Consider the following 21,240-nt stretch of genomic DNA (forward strand, 5'->3'; position numbering starts at 1 on the left):
TTTTTTTTTTCTTTTATCATGTGTTTTAGATTTGCAGGAATTTAGAGACACATATGATGCGGTTTGAAACCCCAGAACTGTCTGAAATGCATTAGTAGAGGTAAGAGGTATTGTTTGGCTTAAGTGCGTTCCCCTAATGGTGGGCAATGTGGGTTTATAATGGTTTGAGAAAAGGGAAATGCCACATTTGACATTTTATCCATTTCCCGTTTATGTGCTGTAGATTGTTTCTCTCAAATACAGTATGACTACTCTTGTCAGGCTTAATCCATGTTTTGGCCTTCACAAGTCAAGTGTCTCAACTGACTGTGTTTGGCGACTTCTATTTCTGCTGTCTTTTCCATCCAGAAGACCACATGCTATATTGAGCCAAGTGAATGTGGTAACAAGATGCTTATAACCAAATGCTGAGAGGGAACATTCCACGACTGGGTTCCTGATGTTGTTTTCATGGTCGCCGCTGGCTCGGATGGCAAATATTCCTCAGAATCAAAATAGGCTGGTATTTACATTTTCGCTATTTAGCAGACGCCCTCATCCAGAGAGACTTGTACAACTGTGAACCAACTAAATTACAACTACGTTACAATCTACTTAATTAACAACTCACCCTTGAGACATACAGTAATGATATTCAGAGTGGACTAAAGATGGATCAGTCGTAGCAGTTATACTTTGATTTATTCAGCTTTGAGAGTTTTGCCATTGCTGCTGGAGCAGCACAAATCCTTAAGAGCCCTGAGATAAAAATGTGATTAAATATTAAATTGATGTTTTGGCCCTGCTCTTTACCGGAGAGATTTTACTGAAAGGTATCAGGGCTGAGTCCATCCTGTTCCCAACCATCTCACTGCTCCTAAAATAAAAGCTGTTGCCAAGCCGCTGCAGAGTTTGTTTACCTCAAATGACTGAGGAGGTATTCCCTTGTGTGGATGGCTAGCGTCCTTACCCTTCCTACTACAGAGTGGGTGTGAAGGAAGAAAAGGTGATTTACTTGTTTCCTTTTAGTGCACTATGTTGAATGAGCAGGTAGGGTTTCACTGTTATGTTAAGGCTGACAGACTTAGGCATTCGAAAGCTATTCTTTGACAGTTGTCTGGATTTGTTTCTGTTGGCATCTGCACACGGTCGGCATAGTTGGAGCAGAGCTTGGTCGTTACATAACTTTAAAGTTAACGAACCTATAGGTGAAGTTAAGTAATCCTTTGTTACACATTTCAATGATATTGATTCATTTAATAAAAAAAAATGTAGTTAATTAATAAAAGTAAAGTATAGGTTTGTTGGAGCAAATCTTCGTGATATCAATAAACCTCCATGGACTAATATTGGTGTCCATTGTCCTGCCCTACCAGATATAACACTATTGATGAGTGAGGAAGCTGTCAGAGCTGGGAACTCTTTATTTAAGATAAATGTTGTCTGTTTTACACTGTCACAATGCCCGTGCACACATGAGTGCTTGATGTGAGCTCGACAGAAGTGACATTATAAAAGTACAACACAATGTGTTTGGGAAACCACAAAAAGGTGAGTGGAGTCCAGTTTAGGCCAAGCAGTGGAAAAGTGCTATGAGACAGACTTGACAGCCGGGTTTCTTACCTGTGTGGCCCCTATCCATAAATACAGCGCTACATACTGTACAGGCCGTACACGAGTTCCTCTGTATTTTTGAAACTTCTGGTCATCTCTCTGCCTGCCACCATGCCTGCCATGCAGACATTAGGGCTTCGTAGTTGCCAGATGAGCTACAGACAGGCAAGGGTGGCATTTTCACATCTTACAAATTTCAAAGAACCAGTTTACCCCCTTATCTGCTTTGGCCCTGCACTGAAAACTAGCCAAGTTATTCCTTTATTTGGGCAGAATAACACTTTGTTTTGTGTTTGTTTTCTACCCTAAACATTATTGTCTGTGTGCACAAACATACTGTGTGGGTGCACAGCTTGTCTTCAAATTTCATTTGTTCTTATGATTTATTTATTATCCCTGACACATGCATTTGTCAGTTTACATGCATGTTGGCCAACACACAGCAGCTAAAAGTTTGAAAGGCTGGCAGCAGAGGAGGTGAGTTACTCATAGGGAGATGAAGCAGGCAGGAAAGAGAGAATTCACTTCAGGCCTTCTGGCGTGTGAATGTGTGTGTGTGTGTGTGTGTGTGTGTGTGTTTCTGTGCATACTTCAGTCAGAGTTTTGTGTGGTAAGTGGGTGGGTGCGTCAGTCAGTCGGCCTAGCTCTCTGCAGTGCACTCAGCTGCTGTGCTCTTGGCCCAATGGAAACATCATGTGTCTGTGGGACGCCCAGAGGAACAGCCCCGTTTCTCTGCACTGAGACCAGAACTGACAGTTAAAGGCGGACTGAGTAAGACCGAGGGAGCAAAATGGACTCAGCCAGACAATTGAAATAGACTATAAGAAGAAAAGAGGAAGTAAAATTTAAGAAGGGTTAGCACTTTGAGGATAGTTTTCATCCATTCTGCCGTCTGGACAAACTACCTCAGACCTGGCTATGCCATGCTGGCCCAGAGGAACGGGCTCCCTCCTAGCTGTAAGCCGGTTCCTCTGAAGGACCACCCTGACCTGCGGGATGTGGATGTGAACGCTCAAGGGTGCTGCTCCCTCTCTCCTTCCCCATCATCGGGAGGTTGTCCGTGGGCTCGGTTGGCTGGAGTGGACGGTTGTTTATCAGAGCCGTATTGTCTTTGGTTTCAGCTTTTGGCCAGAGCCTACTGGGGTGAAGTGGAACTGGGGCTTACCAGTCATAACCGCAGTGTGTCCTGGGCTCGGCTTAGAGAAGCATCCAGGAAGAATTGCGTCCGATCTCGGGTAAGGACAGTAAATGTCATGAGAGATGGAGAGCGTCCTTATGATTTGACATTTTGAGAATGTCCAAGGAATACCCTGGCCCACTTTCTGGCATAGAGTATAGGTTTACATAGGAACCATTTTAGAGAGGATGAGAGGTGAGGGGCAGCTACACTGTGTTGTGCTGTCTGAGGAATTTAGTGTGCGTCATCCTGCGCTACAGCAGCAAGGGTAGTCCCATTCCACTGACCAATATCTTTTGCAATGGGAGTGTGTCTGAGTGCGTGTCTGTTTGGGTTTTAGGTTTCATTTATTGTCATTACACCCTATGATGGGTTCAGAGTGGCACTTGGCTGTCAGAGGAAAATATTATTGTTCTTTCCAGCTCCGCCTATGTGACATCCTCTAAAATGTCCTGTAAAATGAAAATAACCACAACACTGATGCCTAATGCAATGTTGTCAGATGCTGCAAAATAATGGACCAAATTAAGGGAATGAAGGCACAATTTTGTATAATGTAGTGAATTAGAGTGAGTAATGTGGTCTAAGAGGGAGAAATGGAAAGAGAATGCAAAAAAGAGGGCGTTAAAGAGGCACGTCCATGAGGTCAGGAGACCCATGGGTGAGTCACATCTTTTTTCTTTTTCTTTTTTTTTTTTTTAATAAGAGCTTGTATAAAAGCTGAGTCCACAAGTAAGGATTTGCAAATTCAATCATAAACATGAAGAAGCAAGAGTAGGCATGCAAATTAATCCTGCAGTCCACAAAACCATATGGCAGCACAAAGATCAAACCCTCAGCATGCACATAATAGTGGCTGTTGTGATGAACAGATTGCATGAATAATTGAACAGTATTTATCAGGTTATTGTGTGTTTGTCTGACATTATTTTAACATTTTATGTATGTTATAGAAGATATGGAAGGTGTGTGCGTGGACCTCAGCAATGGGGCTTTTAAACCAAATAGCTTAGCTGTTGCATAATACTACATCACATTTGCAGCATGAAATGAAAATAAACAGCTGAAGTGGACTGTACCAACTTCACTGTTTTCCTTTGTGTTACTATACAGTACTATGGACTTTGGCTTTCTTCCAGCTGGCTGTTGGGTGGTGATTTTACCAGTCAAGCCAATAAGTCCACGCCCATCCCACTCTCTAGAGAATTCTTCATCTCATTCTCCCAAACAGGCAGAGAAGAGATGTGGAAGAAGAAGCCTGAAGGGTAACGAGGAGAATGTTTTCATTTTGGATCCATACCGAGGATGTATTTTGGTAGGGGAACAGCCTGTGGAGAGTTCTGGGTTGAGGCTGAAACACTTGGCATACTCTCATAGCCTCAAGTCATGATGGTGGTGTTAGCAGTAACTAGTAACACAAGCCCCGTGGTGCAGTGGTTCAGCCCCATCATTAGTTTGACGCTAGATGTGACAGAGGTCTCACTGCTGAGACAGCTCAGAGCAGCAGGATAGATCTGTGGTTTGCTCAGTGATGGCACAATGTAGAGGTATTCTGATCAAGAGTAACAGGATGTTTCCTGTTTTATGTTTAGGGTTTTGTTAAATCAGGATTTCAATATTATTGGAAAGGAAAAAACAGTTTTTGACAAAAACATTTGGGGTGTCCCAACCTTTTTCTTCTCCCAGTTCCAATATACAGAAAAGCACAACCATTCACATCTATAGGGAATTTATAATCACCAGTTAACCTAACATGCATGTCACTGGATGGTGGAAGGAAACCTGGATGAAACATACAAGCTTCAGTTTAGTGGCCCCACTGGCCGGCCAAGATTCAAACGCGGCACTTGCTTATCGTGATTTGGCAGTGCTCCTCCACCGTGCTGCCCAATCAGAAAACCTTTGCTTTGTAGTAGATAATGTTGCATTCATATTTATCAGAGACTGTGCAGGTGTCTATATATGGAGAAGTAGAGAATATCTAAATCTAGTGTCAAACTGTGGAGTGAAACACTGTCAATGGCTTCACGCCCAGGGTGTATCACTGCGTTTCATCCAATTATCCTGCAATTTTATGCTACGTATCCAGGTTCAGATTGTGTGTAATGATTAATTAGTATTATAAGGAAATTTTGTTACAATACAGCTTGGAGACACTGAAAATGTGAAACAAATGGCAATGGCAAAGTCAAACACTGCTCTATCACCACTACATTTTCTTCTTGTGGTCAGTATGATCTAAAAAATGCAATAAATTCCATTTTTTGATCTTTTACTGTAATAACATGTTGTTCATCCTTTTATCATAATTGGTAAATGTACAGTAAGCCATCACCACCTGATCTGTGTGTCTGTTTTGTGTGTGTTCCATATTAAGAAGAACAGGGTCGTGTAGACATGAGCAACATGCGGTTTTTAAAGCATAGCTACACTTTGAGAGACCAAGTAAGCGTAAACAATTGTTTCCCTCTTGTGCTGTTAAAGAACAGTTATAGTGCAGCTGATGTCAAGCATGTGTTGTGTTATGTAGGCGTAATGTTACGCAAGCGACCATCTTTTAAGGGTTGTTTTTATGCCGTTAGTCACAGTAGGAATGTAGGAGATAAAGTCTGCAATCATGCAAACACGCCAACTAGCCCTGCAAAGTCCCCAGTGTGTATTAACTGAATCCATATGTACGGCTGTGTGGAGCTTGCCCCATTGCAAGCATGGCTAAAGTGACAATACTGGTTATTTTTGACGGATATTGTGATTACTGATATTAACCACAATGCAGAAAATAAATTATTTCACAGGGTTTTTGGCTTCTGTCCCCAACATTTTACTTCTTTATGTAAGGCATGTGTGCTGTTTGATACTTGTTTATGATAGTTGCAGACAAGCTGTATGTACCATATATGTAATAACAAACTATAAGCGGAACCTCTTAATCTGACAAGTTAATCAACATGCATGCAATATTTTCTCACGCTTTACACATTCTGCAAAAGCAGAGAGGTTTGCTAGTATCTGATCTGTTTTTTGTTATCAAGGCTAAGTGAATATTTCAGAACTGAAGTACAACCGTGTTCAGAAAATGGCCGATGACTAGATTTTAGATTTTACTTGAAAATTGAGTTCTGATCCTTTTGGTATTTTAATTTAAGCAACGAAACAGTTACCTAAACCAATCAAAGTATGACTATGACGTGTGATTTTGTTTACATATTTCCAAAGGGAATACGGATCCAAAAAACCATATTTACATGCTGTGCGTTCATGACATAATGTTACAAATATGTGTCGTGCATCCAAAAACGTGAGTATATTTCAATGTAGAACCAATGCCAATAGTACTGCAGCACTACATGACACAGAAACACCCTAATGAACCCTCTTGTCGACTCCCTCCTCTGATTCCTAGAAGCACAAACCTTGACCACAAAATGACACCTTGTTATTCTGCCTTCTCTTATAACTGAAGAATCACCATCTAGGGATTTCTTGTGTTTTTGAATCAAGTTGATTTATATGATCTGTGCTTTGCCACAGGCTGTTTCATCTGTGAAAACACACTTCTCTTTGTTTTAGCAAAACCAGGTTGCTTTTTGCAAAAACCTGGGGTGAAGTCAGCGCAGTGACTCCTTTTGTTAATGGCTACGAGTGTGTTGTTATCAGTGAACACGTGAAAACGTGCAGTTTTGCAGTCAATGTGTCATTATTCTCACATCAGTATTTATTTTACTTTTTTTTGTGAAACTGTGCATCATCTGTACTAATATTCCTTTGCAACAAAATTTTGTTTATTTTTCCTTTTTTATTTTCTTTGTTTCTTTTGCACGATCTTGTGTAGCATATTCTTCTAGATGGGCTTTTCATATCTGAAATAGAAAATTGATTTGCTGTGAGCTGCTCTTATCCACACCGAGGCCATACCATAACAAAAAAGTCACAAGCAAATCCGCTGTGCTGCTGAGAGTCACATGAGAAAGTCGTGTCATGACCATGTCTGCACACTAAATTAAAGTCTGTGGCCAGTGGACTGTTAGCTTAGCTTAGCGCAAATACTGAAAACAGAAGGAAATCACTGAAATTCTTATTGTTTTTCTTCTTTCCTTTCAGGCAAAGCAGAAGGATGGGTGCAATCAAAGCGAGATGTCGGCCACGGCTTCACCTGGGGCAGAGGAGGAGCCTTTTTCCTGGCCGGGGCCGAAGACACTGCGCCTCCGCCGAACCTCCCAGGGGTTCGGCTTCACACTACGGCACTTCATTGTCTACCCGCCCGAGTCTGCCGTCCACAACTCACTCAAGGTGAGTTTATTAACCCACTTTAAAAAAAAAAAAACATAAAAACCATAAAACCATGATCCCTATTAAAGCTGTTCAAGATGTTAAGTTGTCATCACTGGCCTTCAATTACACCAGAATAAAGAGCAGTACTATGTTGCAGTTAAGCTGTGATTTAACATGCAATGCAGTATTAGTTATAGAACGGAGCATTTTCCTGACTTGTATCCTCCCACTTGGGAACTCTGCCAGCCATCCTCTGGATGACATCAGCAGCAATCTGTCTTTTGGTTTAATCCTGATGTTACAGCACTTCCGCCTCCTAATGGCCACAGACTAGCTCAGACTAAAAGGCTTTAAGTAAATACGAAAGGGCTTCTTTAATGGAAAAATGCACCAGTGTTTTGAGTCAGCTTTCTCTAGGTTTATCGGGACCTGTCTCGTATTAGTTTTTGTAAGTGATAATTCAGAATAAATAGGGTTTACTTTTCTCTGAAGTGTATTTTGACAACCTCTTCTGTTTGCAAGGAAGGATATCCTACAAAGTTAGCGTAGTAGGTTCTGTTTATAGCTGTTGGCTTTGCTTCTGCATGTTGAAAGAGAAACTGTGGCATGACAGCTCAGATTTTCAGACATTTGTTTAACCAAAAAGATAGACGGTTTCATCCAGAGGCCTTCTTGGGTATCACAGTGTTGTTTTGGCCACTTTCAACTCAATTTGGGCCAGTCTGTATCAGGTATCTTGGTAAAACTAGGTTTTACTGTGGACTTGCATTGAAGTGACATAAGATATACAGTAGTTTGTTTACTTACAAACAACAGTCTGTTTGAGTCATAGCAGATGTAATTGAGGCATAAAATTCCTCCTAAAGAAGTGGTAAAAAGCAGAATTTAGCATCAGCAGATGGCATCAATCTGTTATCATTCTCTAAATTATATCGATTTATGGAATTAAGGGCTGCAATGCTGATTATTTGCACTATTGATTAATCTGCTGATTTTACCAAATGTAAATCATAATTACCTAAACATCAAAGCGACTTTGTTAAATATCAAGCACTAATACTGTGTATTAAAATGCCAAAAAAAAGCAGCAAAAGTCTCACATTTGAAAACCTGGAACCATCAAATGTAACTTGAAAAATGCTGTAATCAAGTTAATATTCTTACAATTGTATAATAGATAAATCTGAATTAATAGCACAAAAAAAGCTGTTGCGTGTGAAACAACTGTGTATGTTTGGATGTCTTTGTTGGATCCTCTTGGCCCTGCTCATGGTAAGATGTGTTTCTGGAGAATATTCAACCTAAAACCTTAAATTTAAGTCCATCACTTAAGACTGATTGTTAAATTCTACTATTACATAACAGACCCCCCCCCAATAAAAACCTCATACTTGTAAATTCGTCACATTGATTTGTAATTACTTTTAGGGTCTTGGATGGGAGCTTTTGACTTAATCACTCTTTAAGGATATTGGGTTTAGCATAAAGAGGGTCAGTCCGTTTTAAGGAAAGCACTGGGAGATCCGGGAGTCTCAAATGGTACGTGGAGAAGATATGCGTCCCAGAGAGGAGGTGGATTAAAGCAGGAGTGTTTGGATTTTAACTGGGGCTCTGAGGGAAATTAAGGCTTTATGTGCTGAGGAAATTGAGAAAAAAATAAAAAAAACATAAGCATGGTTCTGTGTGTTTTGCTTTCCCCTATAATCTGCCACTGGGGGTTACGTTGGACTCCACCACGGGTTCTTCTGAGTCCTACATATTTAATTATGTGTTTAATGATAATGAACGCTTCCTTCCTTGATAGCCTTTGCTAGAGCTGCGATGACTTCCTTTGATTATCGATTAATTAATCGATTACTCATTTGGCCATTTAAGATGCCAGAAGGTTGGTTAAAGGAGTTATGCGTGGTATAGTAGTTTAAATGTGATTTCATTTTTTTTCACTGCTTCTAACTCTAAACAGATGATCCCCTGGTATAGTTAATGTCGTGTTGATTAGTATAATTCCTCTTATCTCCATACATGCTGTGACTCATGGCTGCAGTTTTGGTGTTTAGTTTAGTTTTTATCTAAAACCCAATTTGACATCTTAAATAGCTTTTTTTTTTCATTCAGAAAATATATTTTAATTATATGGATGTATATGTTACCTTTTGAGAGTCTTGAACCTACAAATATGTTGCATTTTATCTTCAGAAGTTGCTCAACTAATCAGTCTAATATGAAACCTGCTGTCTGTTAAAGTTCTGTTTATGAACTAACCTGTTTGTTTCTGCTCTGCTTGTGAAAAAACTGTTGTGCAAGAGTTATTGGAGGTCATCCGATGTTTAACATCTCATCTTTTTTTCTTATAGGATGAAGAGAATGGCAGTCGAGGTAAGTGTGCAAATATGTATATTTTTATTTTAAGTTCCTGCCTGCACCAGAGATGTTGCACTGTTAACTGTGAACTTAGGTTTTCTGATGGAAATATTACAGAGCTCTTTCTCTAATGCATTCTCATTCGTTGTAGGTTGAAATACTGTATATTTCACAATACTCTTTGTGTCTTGCTCTAAATATCCCATTAGCGTTGGGAATTTCTTGCCATTGATAACTTACTGAAAGTTCTGTTTTAGGCCTGGTATTGATACCATATATGTTGCAGATAAAGTTGTCTTGGTACACTTAGTTTTTAAAGCTTTGCTCTTCAGAGTGGCAGTCAGAGCTGTTAGCTTGGCAAGGTCTCAGCATTCCTCAGAGCATCCGGCTCATCATTCCAGTCACTCGGTATTCTGCTCACGTCTGCAGCCCAGCATGAATCCAGTGGGATGTCTCTGCTGCGCTTCATCAGCCGCCTTTTTAAACAGCCCAACACATCTCATGTCTGCACAGCATATACAGCCACAAAGCACATGTCAAACACATAGGGGGTGTTTTCCTAAACCCCTGTTGTATGCTAGATTTAGTATTTTCACATCTAATCTCAATGTTTGGTGGATATTTCTTTTTAAAAACACGCCGTGTTTCTGTAAAAGGCATCTGCTTTTTCTTTCTCTGTAATAAATGGGAAAGGATCTTTAGTTGCTTGTAAAGCATCCAAACTCCTACCAGGTGTGAGTCAGTGGATCGTTATGGCAGCAGAGGACAGTGAAAGTGAGGAATTCGGGGTTAAAGGAGGGTGAGCGCGAAAGCTTTTGTGATAAATCTGACTCTTAAACTCCTCTCAACGGGAAATTGAGAGATTCCTGCAAATGTCCCTCATCGTCCCTGTTGGCCCTTAGTGTCACATTCCTCACACTATCCCCTCCCCACACCCATTTTAACCCCTCACTGTCCACCCAGATTGTTCAACACAGGCCCTAAAACATTGAACACACCCCGCTGTGGCAAGTAAAACCTATTAGGAAGCTTACGTGGCTTCACATTCTAACTCTTTTTATAACCTGGCATGGCTTTTTGGGACTCTACCTAAAAAGAACCATGTGAATGTCATGTCTGGATGTGTGTGCCTGTGTCGTTAAATCCTATGTAGCAAGTGGATGAGATCCATTGATTGTCTCCTCGTGAGCCCTCCTGCTGCTACAGGAAGGTACTCGGCTCCTTTACAGCGTCTCATAAATCCTTCGCTTCTCAGCTGACCTGGCTATGGGGATGAGACTGGCAGGTAGTGCAGCGTCAGAAATGGATATCAGGAATGTCAGGAATGCCACTGTGAGACCACCGCCTAAAGGGGCTCTAGAGAGTAAATATGCATTAATTGGAATTTAGACCAAATTATTTGGGAAAAATAAAGCCTTTGTAAATAGATGATTTTTTTTTAATAAACTGAAGGATTTGTATACTCTTTCCGTTGGCCTAAGCCTAGTAAATCTAAAGAGTCCTCTAGAATAGGTATGTTTTTTCGTCTAGTGATTATTTGGATAAAGTAGGGTCCACTTAATTCATCACCATCGCTCCCCTCACTCGCTATCTGCTGGCGTGTTTGGCGGTGAGCACTGATTCGCCAAGTTCAGAGCTTCGCACCAGCATGTCAACACACCACACATGTAGATGCAGTATATAAGATGTGCAAATGGTTTGTCAGTAATGGAGCCAGATGTCTATGATTAAAAGGAATCCAGTTTACTACGTTTTTGTTCAGGCTGAATCTTCTCTGTGTTGTTTAGAATACATTTTTATTAGTGTCCTCATTAACAATGAATTGCTTCTTCTCCCCTCACAACCTGGGTTAGCTTATTTGTCAGTGTTTTAGACCTCTGTTGTTGTCTAAAAACGATTAAAACAGATTGAGTAATGTTTGAAAAAATATTATCCCTTATGCCCCCCATTATTTTAATTACTATAAAGATCCTGTGCATGTGTAGTTGACTGGGTTATATGGGTTATATGACTCTACATTAGCTTTCAAATAATCAGTAGAACAGGAAGTTTATTGTTGAACTTGGAAACAGTATTTGACCAAACAGTCTCACAGTAGTGATTGTATTGTATTATTAGGTCTTCCAAGTAGATTATTACCTTTGCCATTGTTTGCTTGCTGTATTTAAATTGTTCAATTACCACTTTTATAAACACTTCAAAGATTTAGCACAAAGTTAGCACAGAGCTTGATATTCCTTTTTAAATCTCTCATTCGTTAGTTATGTGCTACAGAACATGTGGTCAGAGACGACAGAAACCACAAACCAGTGCAATAAAGAACGAGATTTGGCTTGTTTTTCTTCTAGACATTTTTTCAACTGATGCCTACAAATTGTTATTGTTGCTATGCGACCACCAAGCACACTGCTGGTCACAATCATAGCAAATAGCATACGCCTCAAAAACACCCATAACATCCTAGAGAAACCACATGAACACACATACCCAGACAGATAACAAATCCCATGTGCTTGTTTATTTTAATGTTTAAAATAAAGTTGCATTCTCCAGCTTTCTTTGGTTTTCTCTCTGGCCGAGTGGGGTCTGTGAAGTTCACTGCTGCCTCCTGGCCACCTCGGTGCTGCAGTGAACTTTATTTGCTTGATTCTTGGCCAGTGTGTGATGAGGCTTTTGGTCTTTGTGAAAGAAAAAGGGGGGTGGGGGGCTGCTGAGCGCATGTTGACTATATGGGTGTTGCCCCTGGAAGTACTTCAAACCTCCAGAAAACTCACACACAGACAAACCAATAACACACAGATGCCAGATAAACAAACAGAAACACTGATATACATAATGTAAATGCATAGTAGAAACATGGGCCCAGGAATCATAGGACTTACATTGTGTGTCTCAAGTATGAATCTGTTTATTTGCATTCACATATGTTGTGTACATGTCAAGTCGCCGTTATCCTAAATCTTCCTCTCGATCTCACTTCCTCTTGTCTATTGTCTCCGTCTCTTCCGTTCCTGTACATCTTGCTCTTCAAGCAGTCTGCGTACTTTCGAAAGTGGTCGAAAGGCTAAAATCCAAATGAGGCATTTTGTGCTATGCTTATGAAGCTGTGGTTCCTCCGCACAGCCAGAGAAGCAAAATAAAAATTTCTACATCTGTTCAAATATTTGTTTTTCATTCAACGTGAAACACTTTGCTCTGTATATACCAGCTGTATTTCCCTTTTTTTTTTGTTTTTTTATTTCTTGTCAGATTTTTCCCACAAAATCTGCAGAGGGAAGGTAGTGCAGCGAAGGGAGATAGAATTCCCCACTATTCTCCAGTGGGCTTTTCAGTACTCCACCTTCTATGAACAAAAAAACTGGGTTCAAATTTTTGTCCTTCTCTTGTACTGTTATTCTTTTTGTTTTTATCTGGATCTGTTTTCCAACTGCCCATAACAGTGTTGGGACTGCTTAAAGCTATAGTTTGATATGTTAAATAAACGTAATAAATAGATTTATTTAGGTGAAAGGTTTATTAACACATTTGCTGCATGTCTGTTTCTTCTTTTTCTTTCTGCTTATTCTGCAATGCTCGGGGTCGCCAGAGCAGATCATTGCTTCGCATGTTGATATGGCCCATATTATGCTGAATGCCTGTCCTGACTCAAACCTCTCTAAGCTTTTACCGGGCTTGGGACCAGCTGCCGGGGGGCGCAAACGACCAAACCCTTTGGTCAATACGGGGTTCTCCTACTGCACTCATGTTTCCATTAAATGAAGGGCTAAAGCCACGCAGCAACTGCTTAGCTTAGCTTAGCATCAGGCCTTGCATTAAGGAAAGGAGTGTGTAGGAGTGTGATGATATTTACTGGGATTTTACATGGTTGGTTCCCAGCATTCTGGGTCTTAGACCGAGCACAATCCTACTAGCTGCTATAATCCATTGCACAGACTATGGATGTTAAAACTTTTTGCACACACTTTAAACCTTGCTTCCAGACAGGTTTGAACAGTTCAGACCATGGCACGTGTGACAAGTACTCCACCATTGCTCGCATGCAGAAAGACTTCCTGTAGGACTTTAGAGACTAATGCCAATCGGATTTTCTGTTAGAAAGCACTACATTGGACCCCCGATTCTAACCTTTGCACCAGCTTAATGGCAGACAGAGGGAAGACGTTTTTCCACAGGCTGAAGATATTCATGTAAAAAGGAAAAATGCGTACTAGGATACAGATTTAAAAATATTATTATGAATAATTTAGCTTTTTATTGTGGCAATTTTAAACTGAGTATTGGGTTTTGTCACATCCCTGCTTTTAAGGTTTTATGATAAAAGGCCTTTAAGCTGAGAACATAATGCTACCTTGTGTAACGTTTGCTGGTGTTGTTTTAGTATGACTTCCCAGATTCTGCTATGCTTAAGCTGAACCTGATAACATGCAGGACTGACTCCCACACAGCAGGAAAATACTGCAGAACAATTATGATATCATGAATTGGGCTTTTTAACCTGTGACCTCACAAAAATGCTAACAATTGCAGCTGGCGTTAGAGCAGATACATTTTGATCCTTACAGTTTTGCTTTTGTATTTTTGGTTTTGGAAAGATCTCAAAAATCAGGCAGCACAAAATATGCTTTATGAGCAGTACAGCCAGTTGGCTTGTTGAACAATTTATTTGACACAACAGGCGGTGTTTAAGGCTACAATCACCTCCATCTGTCTCCAGATGTTTGTCACTTGTTCCCTCAGTTGAACTCCCTTGGCAGATAGTTTGGCTTGTTTTACAGAAAGAAAACACGTTGAATCAACTTTTTTTTCCTCTGCTGTGTGGTCAGAGTAATGTCAGTACATATCCTCTTTCCGCTGGGTGGGTTATGGTATTTGGATTTCTTAGAAAAAAAGTGAAGGAAAGTGCTCTACAATTTTCCTATCTGTGGTGGGAAAAAACACTGTGTGTGTGTGTGTCTTTGTGTGTGTGAAGCTGTGTGTTGATAATGAGATGTAGCTGTGGCATTGGGCATGTATTTCTACATCGGCATGTCTCCCCAAGGTTAGAAATACTACAGTCTTGGAAGAAACTTAATTTGAAATGATCCCAGGAATTTAACCCAGCAGGGGTTTACATGTAAAAACACACTTAATGGTCAGTTTAATAGGTACACATATTTACAACTAATGTAGTCTAATATAACAGTCCTGCAATAAATCATTCTTTGTAAAAGTGATTATGTTCACTTTTAGAGATGTGTTTATTCAGCTGTAAGATCATTTGGAGAGGCTGTCTTTTGTCCTCCTTGTAAATATTACAAACATCAGCCAATATAATGTAATCTAATCATATCACAAAGGGCTGCCTCTAAAATAATAACCTCTCTAAAACAGTGAGTTGTTTCTGTTGTTAATTTATTGTCTGTTTTTAATTCCATCTTGGCAGTGCAACTGATATCACGTGTTTTGGTATAAATGACATGTATTATTATTGGCATGTATCTCAACCTACTAGTAAAAAATCAATTCAAAAAACAGAAAGTTGTGTTTTTTTAGGCACAATTTGACAACAAACTCTTAAATATCCTCTTACTACTGGTATCACTGAGCTTTTCCATCTACTGTTTAGCAGACGGAATTTGTTCAGTTACCATCATTTAATGTAACATGCATCTTTGCTGTTTGTCCTGTTCTCATGAACGTGTTCATCTCCTCGAAGGTATTTTGTCAAATTTGGCACAGACTTTTGCATGGACTCACAGATGAATTGATTAGATATTGTTAGTCAAAGGGGAAGGTCACTGATGACCTCATGTCTGTTTTATTCTTGTGAACTTGATATGAAAGGAATGGCTTTCTTTCAGTCCACTTGAAGTTAAGTTGAACTACAGAGTGAACTGATTAGAAGAGTCTGGACAGATGTGCATGCTAACTGTAACTTGTCTGGTTGGCACAAACATGGAGTGAGTTAAGATGTGACACAATGTAAATCTAAATTACAGCTGTTTAATAGTTAAGTGGAAGAGGTTATTTTATAATGCTTTATGTTGAAAACAGATTTTTTTTTTTTTATACTTGCCTCTCAAATATCCCTTTCTGTACTGACAATAGTGCTACAAATACACTTCACTCACTTATTTAATTATGTGCAAAGACAAACTACTGAGCTAACACTGTCCGTGATGACAGGGCCTGTTAATCGTATTGACAAACTCTCCCTCAGTGTGTGCTGAGGTTTCTGACACGAAGCTGTGGCTGTTTACGGAGACCAGCGATTAGTGAAAGGAAACCTGACGGTGTGAGGCTGGCATCTACATTACAAGTTGTTTTACCATCCACAGAAGTGTGCTGATACGATTTGAGAGAATGTGGGTTTCTTAAGTTTGTTGGAGGTCAGGATTTCAATAGGTGGAGGTGTTTAGCAGAGTTTAAGCTTTCAGTGTACAGTTGTGTTTGGATTGGGTTGTGTGTGAACTGTACACAGAATTCATGGGAATGTAAGAAATAAATACAGAATTACATTATTTATTTTCATGATAGCTTCCTCTGCTGTCTTTAAGCAATCCAGTTTCTTTGAGGAGACATTTGACAATAAATCATGCTGTGCTTTTGAAGGAAGTTAGAGTTTATGGATTTATGTGATGTGTATTTGTGCTTTGACCTTCCCACACTATGGGGAGACCTCACTGTGCCAGGATCATCATTTTCATATTTCTCTACTGGAAGAGAGCTGACATTGATAGCCATCTAAACATACACACAGTCCTCCGCTTGCTCTGTTTTCGAAGTGTTGGGAAAATCTAAGAACAAACCCATCTGCATAAGTTTTTGTATACCAGTATGTGTGTGCATGCGGGTGCGGTGTTTGTAAATGAGAGTGACACAGATGTTAAAGAAAAGCAAGTTGGACATAGAGGTATTACGCAGGGGTTAATGCAATGAGTGGGCAGTGGTCCCAGCCCTCTGTAGAATAACATTATCTAACCCAAAACAACGGGGGAGCGGAGAGCTGGCCCACACAACTGGGCCCAGCTGTGCAGCCAGGGACGACAGCCAAACAGAGATGGTTGAGGCCAGAGAGCACTTCTGACTCTCTGAGCCTCCACAGTACATGCACCTTGACCGCGATCAGCTGGAAAGAGTTATACAAAATCCACAATACGAAAAAGAAACAGTTTTTTTGTGTGTGTTATGGTTCAGAGCTTTATATTTGTTCAGTTAGTTGCTATTGCAAGTTTCTCCACGGTGCCATAGGGCCCTGATGGTATGGCTCCTCACTGTTCAATGTTTTTTTAGTATTGAATTTTCAAAATTGTTGTAATGTTGCTGTTAAGTTTTGTCTGTAGAAGTAAGTAGACTTAAAATGATGAATTTGTTTTATCAATACAAAAGTAATCATTAGTACTATTTAACAGCCTAATCAACAGTCTAATCATTTCCATCATCAGATATTTATATATTCTAGCCTTTCATATATTAGGTTTTAATGGTTTTCTTTGGATAGCAGAAGCAATTTCACATCAACAGGTTCTCAGGTTCTGGAAAGGAGAATAAATAACGTTAATAGATAGTGAACACAATAGCTAGTTGTAGCCTTACGCTGAATGCTACATTCCAAGTCAGTGCTGTTTACAGTCAGAAAGTTTGTTAAGGGCCAATTTTTCTGCAATAAAACACACAGGGTTTGGCCAAAAATCATGTCAAGTAAATTAATCTTTTATATGGCAGTGGCAAAGAAATGGAAAGGTCTAAGATAACAAGGTCTAAAATACAGTAGGACATTCCATTTATTTTATTTGTTTGATTATTTTTTTCACTTCTTCTTTTTCATTGGGAAACCAGAGGGAGCTATGTTATTTAGCTCCTATTAACAGCCAAAGTTATTTAAGGCAATGTTTTTTTTTTTTTATTAATCCATTAAGTAGTTTAGCATTAGAAATATCCACAGCTTTAGATTTTCACATTTAATCCTGTTCATCCAGCTGCACAGCACACAAACTTCCTGAATCCAATTTGTGCTGCAGATTTGAATCTTGTATCTAGTGTATACATGCACAGAGGTGAAGGGAGAATCTACTGACATCTGTACCTCCAGCATTGTCAATTGTGTCAGAAATCATGTTAAATATTACACATAAATGCATCAGTGCAGTTTTCAGCTGGCCCGGAGCAAAGCAGGCTGTCTAGTAGAATCATAACTAGCATGGTCTTAACTAAAAATACAGTGTTGCTCTACATAATCTAACACTGTGCCATATTAAGACAGAAAAGATCAGCTTTATGTGCTGTACTGCCTTCTGCTGGATTCAAAGCAAACCTACATCTGTTGTCAACATGTCAGTCCACTCTGGAGTTGATTGAACTCAATGAGAAGGATCATTGCACAGTGGAAATTTAGCTTTACTGGGAATCAAATGTGAGACCTTGTAGTTTGCAGAATAATTTTTCCAATGATGGTCTTGGTTGATGATTATATTTTCTTTTATGGTGCAAAATAGTAATAGTGTTGAATATTTAGGAATCTTTAAGCTGAAATTCACCTTTGTGATGTTGCTCATAGATGATTTCATACACATAATCTGTAAATCGAAACATTCCACATCATGAATTTTACTCCTTTGCAGTAATACATTCATTCCACAAGAGGGAGGCCGCAGATTGCCTTTGTAAAATCCTTCAACATACTGTCATTATCCTTGGAAAAGGGACTTTTAAGATAATTTTAGTATGTTACAACACGCCATACTTAAAAGGCTGGCACAAGTCCTGACAAAAGAATATACAGTACAGATGTGTGCCAGCAGTCGTGGTTGTAGGAAAGCAGGACTTGAAATTATTAGAGGTTTGGATTTCTAGACCAACTAGACAAACATGTAATTAAAAGACTTCTTCACCTTTTGAAGTCGCTTTGCAACAGTTGTAATCCACATCTGCTCAAGTCCAGCTGTTAAACCCTTATGTGGTTATACTGGGTTCGTACATGCATGTATTACTCATGTGTGAACATAAAGCAGAGCATTCATAACAAGAGCCTGCGTACTAAGTTAGCATTCCCTGAGGAAAGAACATTGGGATGCTCTGATGTGCACTTCCCAAAAGCATGTGGTTTCTGAAAGTTCTTTCATAACTTACTTTCTTAATCAGTCACAGTCACACACCATTTTTGTCCACATAGCTGTTTAATAGCTGTAAATATGCATATCATGTAGACATTTTAAAGACAATATTAATAAGTGAATATAAAGCTTTACATGACATGGCGTGTTAACCTGCCACACTTGCAAAATCCACACCTCTATCTTGTTCTGCAGCACAGGGTGCATGTGGCAGCAGAGCAGAGTTGAAGGATGTATGTATTAGAGAGAAAGAGACTGATACAGTGCTTTATAGTAATATTTTGAGAAGTTTGAAGAGGAGTTTATAATATTTACATTTTCTATATAGAAAAGCAGCACAGCAGAAATGTGAGTGGAAGACATTTTGCAAAGACATGCAACAAGAAAATATGAATATGCGTAATACAAGCCCAATACCAAAAATGATGGGATTAAAACAGAATGCAATGATTTCATCGAGATCATCTTATCTCATCTCATCAGCATCATTGAGTGTTGCTGCCATCAAATTGAAAACGAACTGCTATTTTGTTTTTCCATGAAATGGTAAAATGCCTCAGTTTCAACATGTGATATGTTTATGTTCTATTGTGACTAAAATATGGGTTGATGGAATTTGCTGAAAATCATTGCATTCTGTTCTTATTTCCATTTTTTGCACATAGTCCCAAATTCTTTAGAATTGGGGCTGTAGATGCCTCTGATTCATTTCGTGACGTTAGTGATTATTCACACTATAGAGACAGCAGTCTCTATTGAAGTGTTCCTAGGATGAGACACTAAACCTCCAACTAGTGGCCCAATAGGGCCAAAAAATAAAAAATATGTACCAGATGTGCCATCTCTAATGTCAATGAGACTTCACAAATTGGCCACACATCACATATTTTTCATTATTCACAGCCACTTGGTCCCTCACATTTGCATTGTTTCATCATGAGCACCACATAGTGAGAACAGTCAATGCCTTCAAAGAGTAAATTAATGCAGCCTAAAACGTGACTCTGGAGGTAATAATGTTTTTGTTAAAGTTTTCTTGGAGAACTGCTTATTAAACTATATGCCCATTATACAAAGTATAATTTGTGATAGACTTGAACTGCATTGCATTATACTGTACTGACGATGTTTCTGTTATTTGGTCCACTGCAGTTATATCAATGAGTCTTAAAAGAGCTCTCTGTAAATACTATAGTGTCCCTGCAGTTGAATTTCCAGTTAACAGTGCAGCATGGCCTACTTCTCACTCCACTGTTGCTTTTTCTCACTATGAGACCAATCGCCTCAGTGCATGTGCGCTCTCTCTCTCTCTCGTTGCCAGGGAGACAACGAAACCGTCTGGAGCCAATGGACACCATTTTTGTTAAGCAAGTGAAGGACGGAGGTCCCGCCCATGGAGCTGGACTCTGTACAGGTACACACGAATGCACGCACACACACACACACACACACACACAGTCTCTGTCGAGATTTTCTTAAAATTAGCAAGTTTTATGATTAACTTTGCCTGTCTCACATCTGACCTCAGAGCACTGTTTGATGCCAAGATTTCTTCATGTCTGTACTGTAGGTAATTCCACTTCCTTGTCACCTGCCAGACAAAACAGATATGAGTTACAAAACAACAGATGGCTCCTTTGTGGGAGGTTGAACAAAGTGTAATATGCACACTGTTATTACAGCCTTCCCTTGATTCTGTTTCTCAACATCTCCCTCTTTGTTTCTTGCCCTTATTAATGTTTGAATCATTTCTAATTTCAAGGCATCGAATTATATGAACAAACCCTGAGTCAGCTTGTTTTATTTTCTGTGCAATGGAGGTGAGAGCTCAAGCATTATACACTCTGTATTACAGGAAATGTTAAGTGGCATGGACAAGCCCTCTAAGCTGTCTGCTTTTATCTGTTGGCTCTCCTCTCCTACTCCCAGGGCGGGGGAGTGCAGTGTTTTCTCACAATTATCTAGTTTCTCTCCTAAACTTACCTCGCCTCTCTTCCTGTAAGATGGCCATCTTTAGAAAACTTTAACGGGCTTGGCTTCTAACATGGACTTTTTCAAATTCAAAGAGCTTGTGTCCTGCTTTGATCTAAACAGAGATGTGTGTTTCTGCTGGAAGGAGCTACTGCAGATTAGTTTCTTTTGTCAGCGATCCAGGTCAATGGATTCTGGATTATTTTTCTGAACGGCAGGTCAAGTAGTGCAGAGTTTATTTGTTTACTGTTAGTGGCAAGCAGCAATCCAATGTGCGGAAGTGTTTATAAAAGCCGCCCGGTGATATAAATCTTGGTTGAAATAAGTAGAAAGCACCAAAAAGCAGGGAAAAGGAGAGAAATTGTGAACTCTTCGACTTTCAATAAACAAGCCTTGTCATTTTTCTATTCTACCCAGGCGACCGGATAGTCAAGGTGAATGGAGAGAGCATCATTGGGAAGACCTACTCGCAAGTCATCGCCTTGATCCAGAGCAGGCAAGTTTGCCTTAATTTGTGTTAATTGCTACTGTCGATTTTTAAATACTGATGCTGTGTCAAAACCCGTGGTGTCTCATAGGTTCGCTCCAGGTATCCTTAAGGTTTGACCTTCTCTGATTGGTTAGGAGAACAAGCCTCACTCAAAAACCTTTACAAGTGATTATCTCTGCACTGCGAACGGCCAGAGCTGTTCTGTGCGTCTGTGTCACGGGAGGCTGTGACAGCACCTCTTCAAATTAGATAAACTATGGAGTGCATAAGGTGCATCCCCTAAT

General features: G+C 39.7%; 1 protein-coding gene across 4 annotated transcripts in view; it reads left to right on the forward strand.

Annotated features, from left to right (window-relative positions):
• LOC137104564 (rho GTPase-activating protein 21-like) overlaps nt 1-21,240 on the forward strand; it is a 74,160-nt gene that overhangs the window by 32,173 nt on the left and 20,747 nt on the right. For 2 of the 4 annotated variants that reach the window (XM_067485942.1, XM_067485941.1), the window contains 4 exons: nt 6,872-7,060; nt 9,397-9,418; nt 19,817-19,909; nt 20,884-20,962. In XM_067485942.1, coding sequence (XP_067342043.1) covers nt 6,872-7,060; nt 9,397-9,418; nt 19,817-19,909; nt 20,884-20,962 — 383 coding nt within the window. Of the gene's footprint in view, nt 1-2,262; nt 2,829-6,871; nt 7,061-9,396; nt 9,419-19,816; nt 19,910-20,883; nt 20,963-21,240 lie in introns of those variants that run through there. The other 2 variants (XM_067485939.1, XM_067485940.1) reach the window with 2 other exon arrangements.

The sequence above is a fragment of the Channa argus genome, chromosome 19 (genome assembly GCF_033026475.1).
Source record: "Channa argus isolate prfri chromosome 19, Channa argus male v1.0, whole genome shotgun sequence".
In the NCBI taxonomy this organism is placed as follows: Eukaryota; Metazoa; Chordata; class Actinopteri; order Anabantiformes; family Channidae; genus Channa; species Channa argus.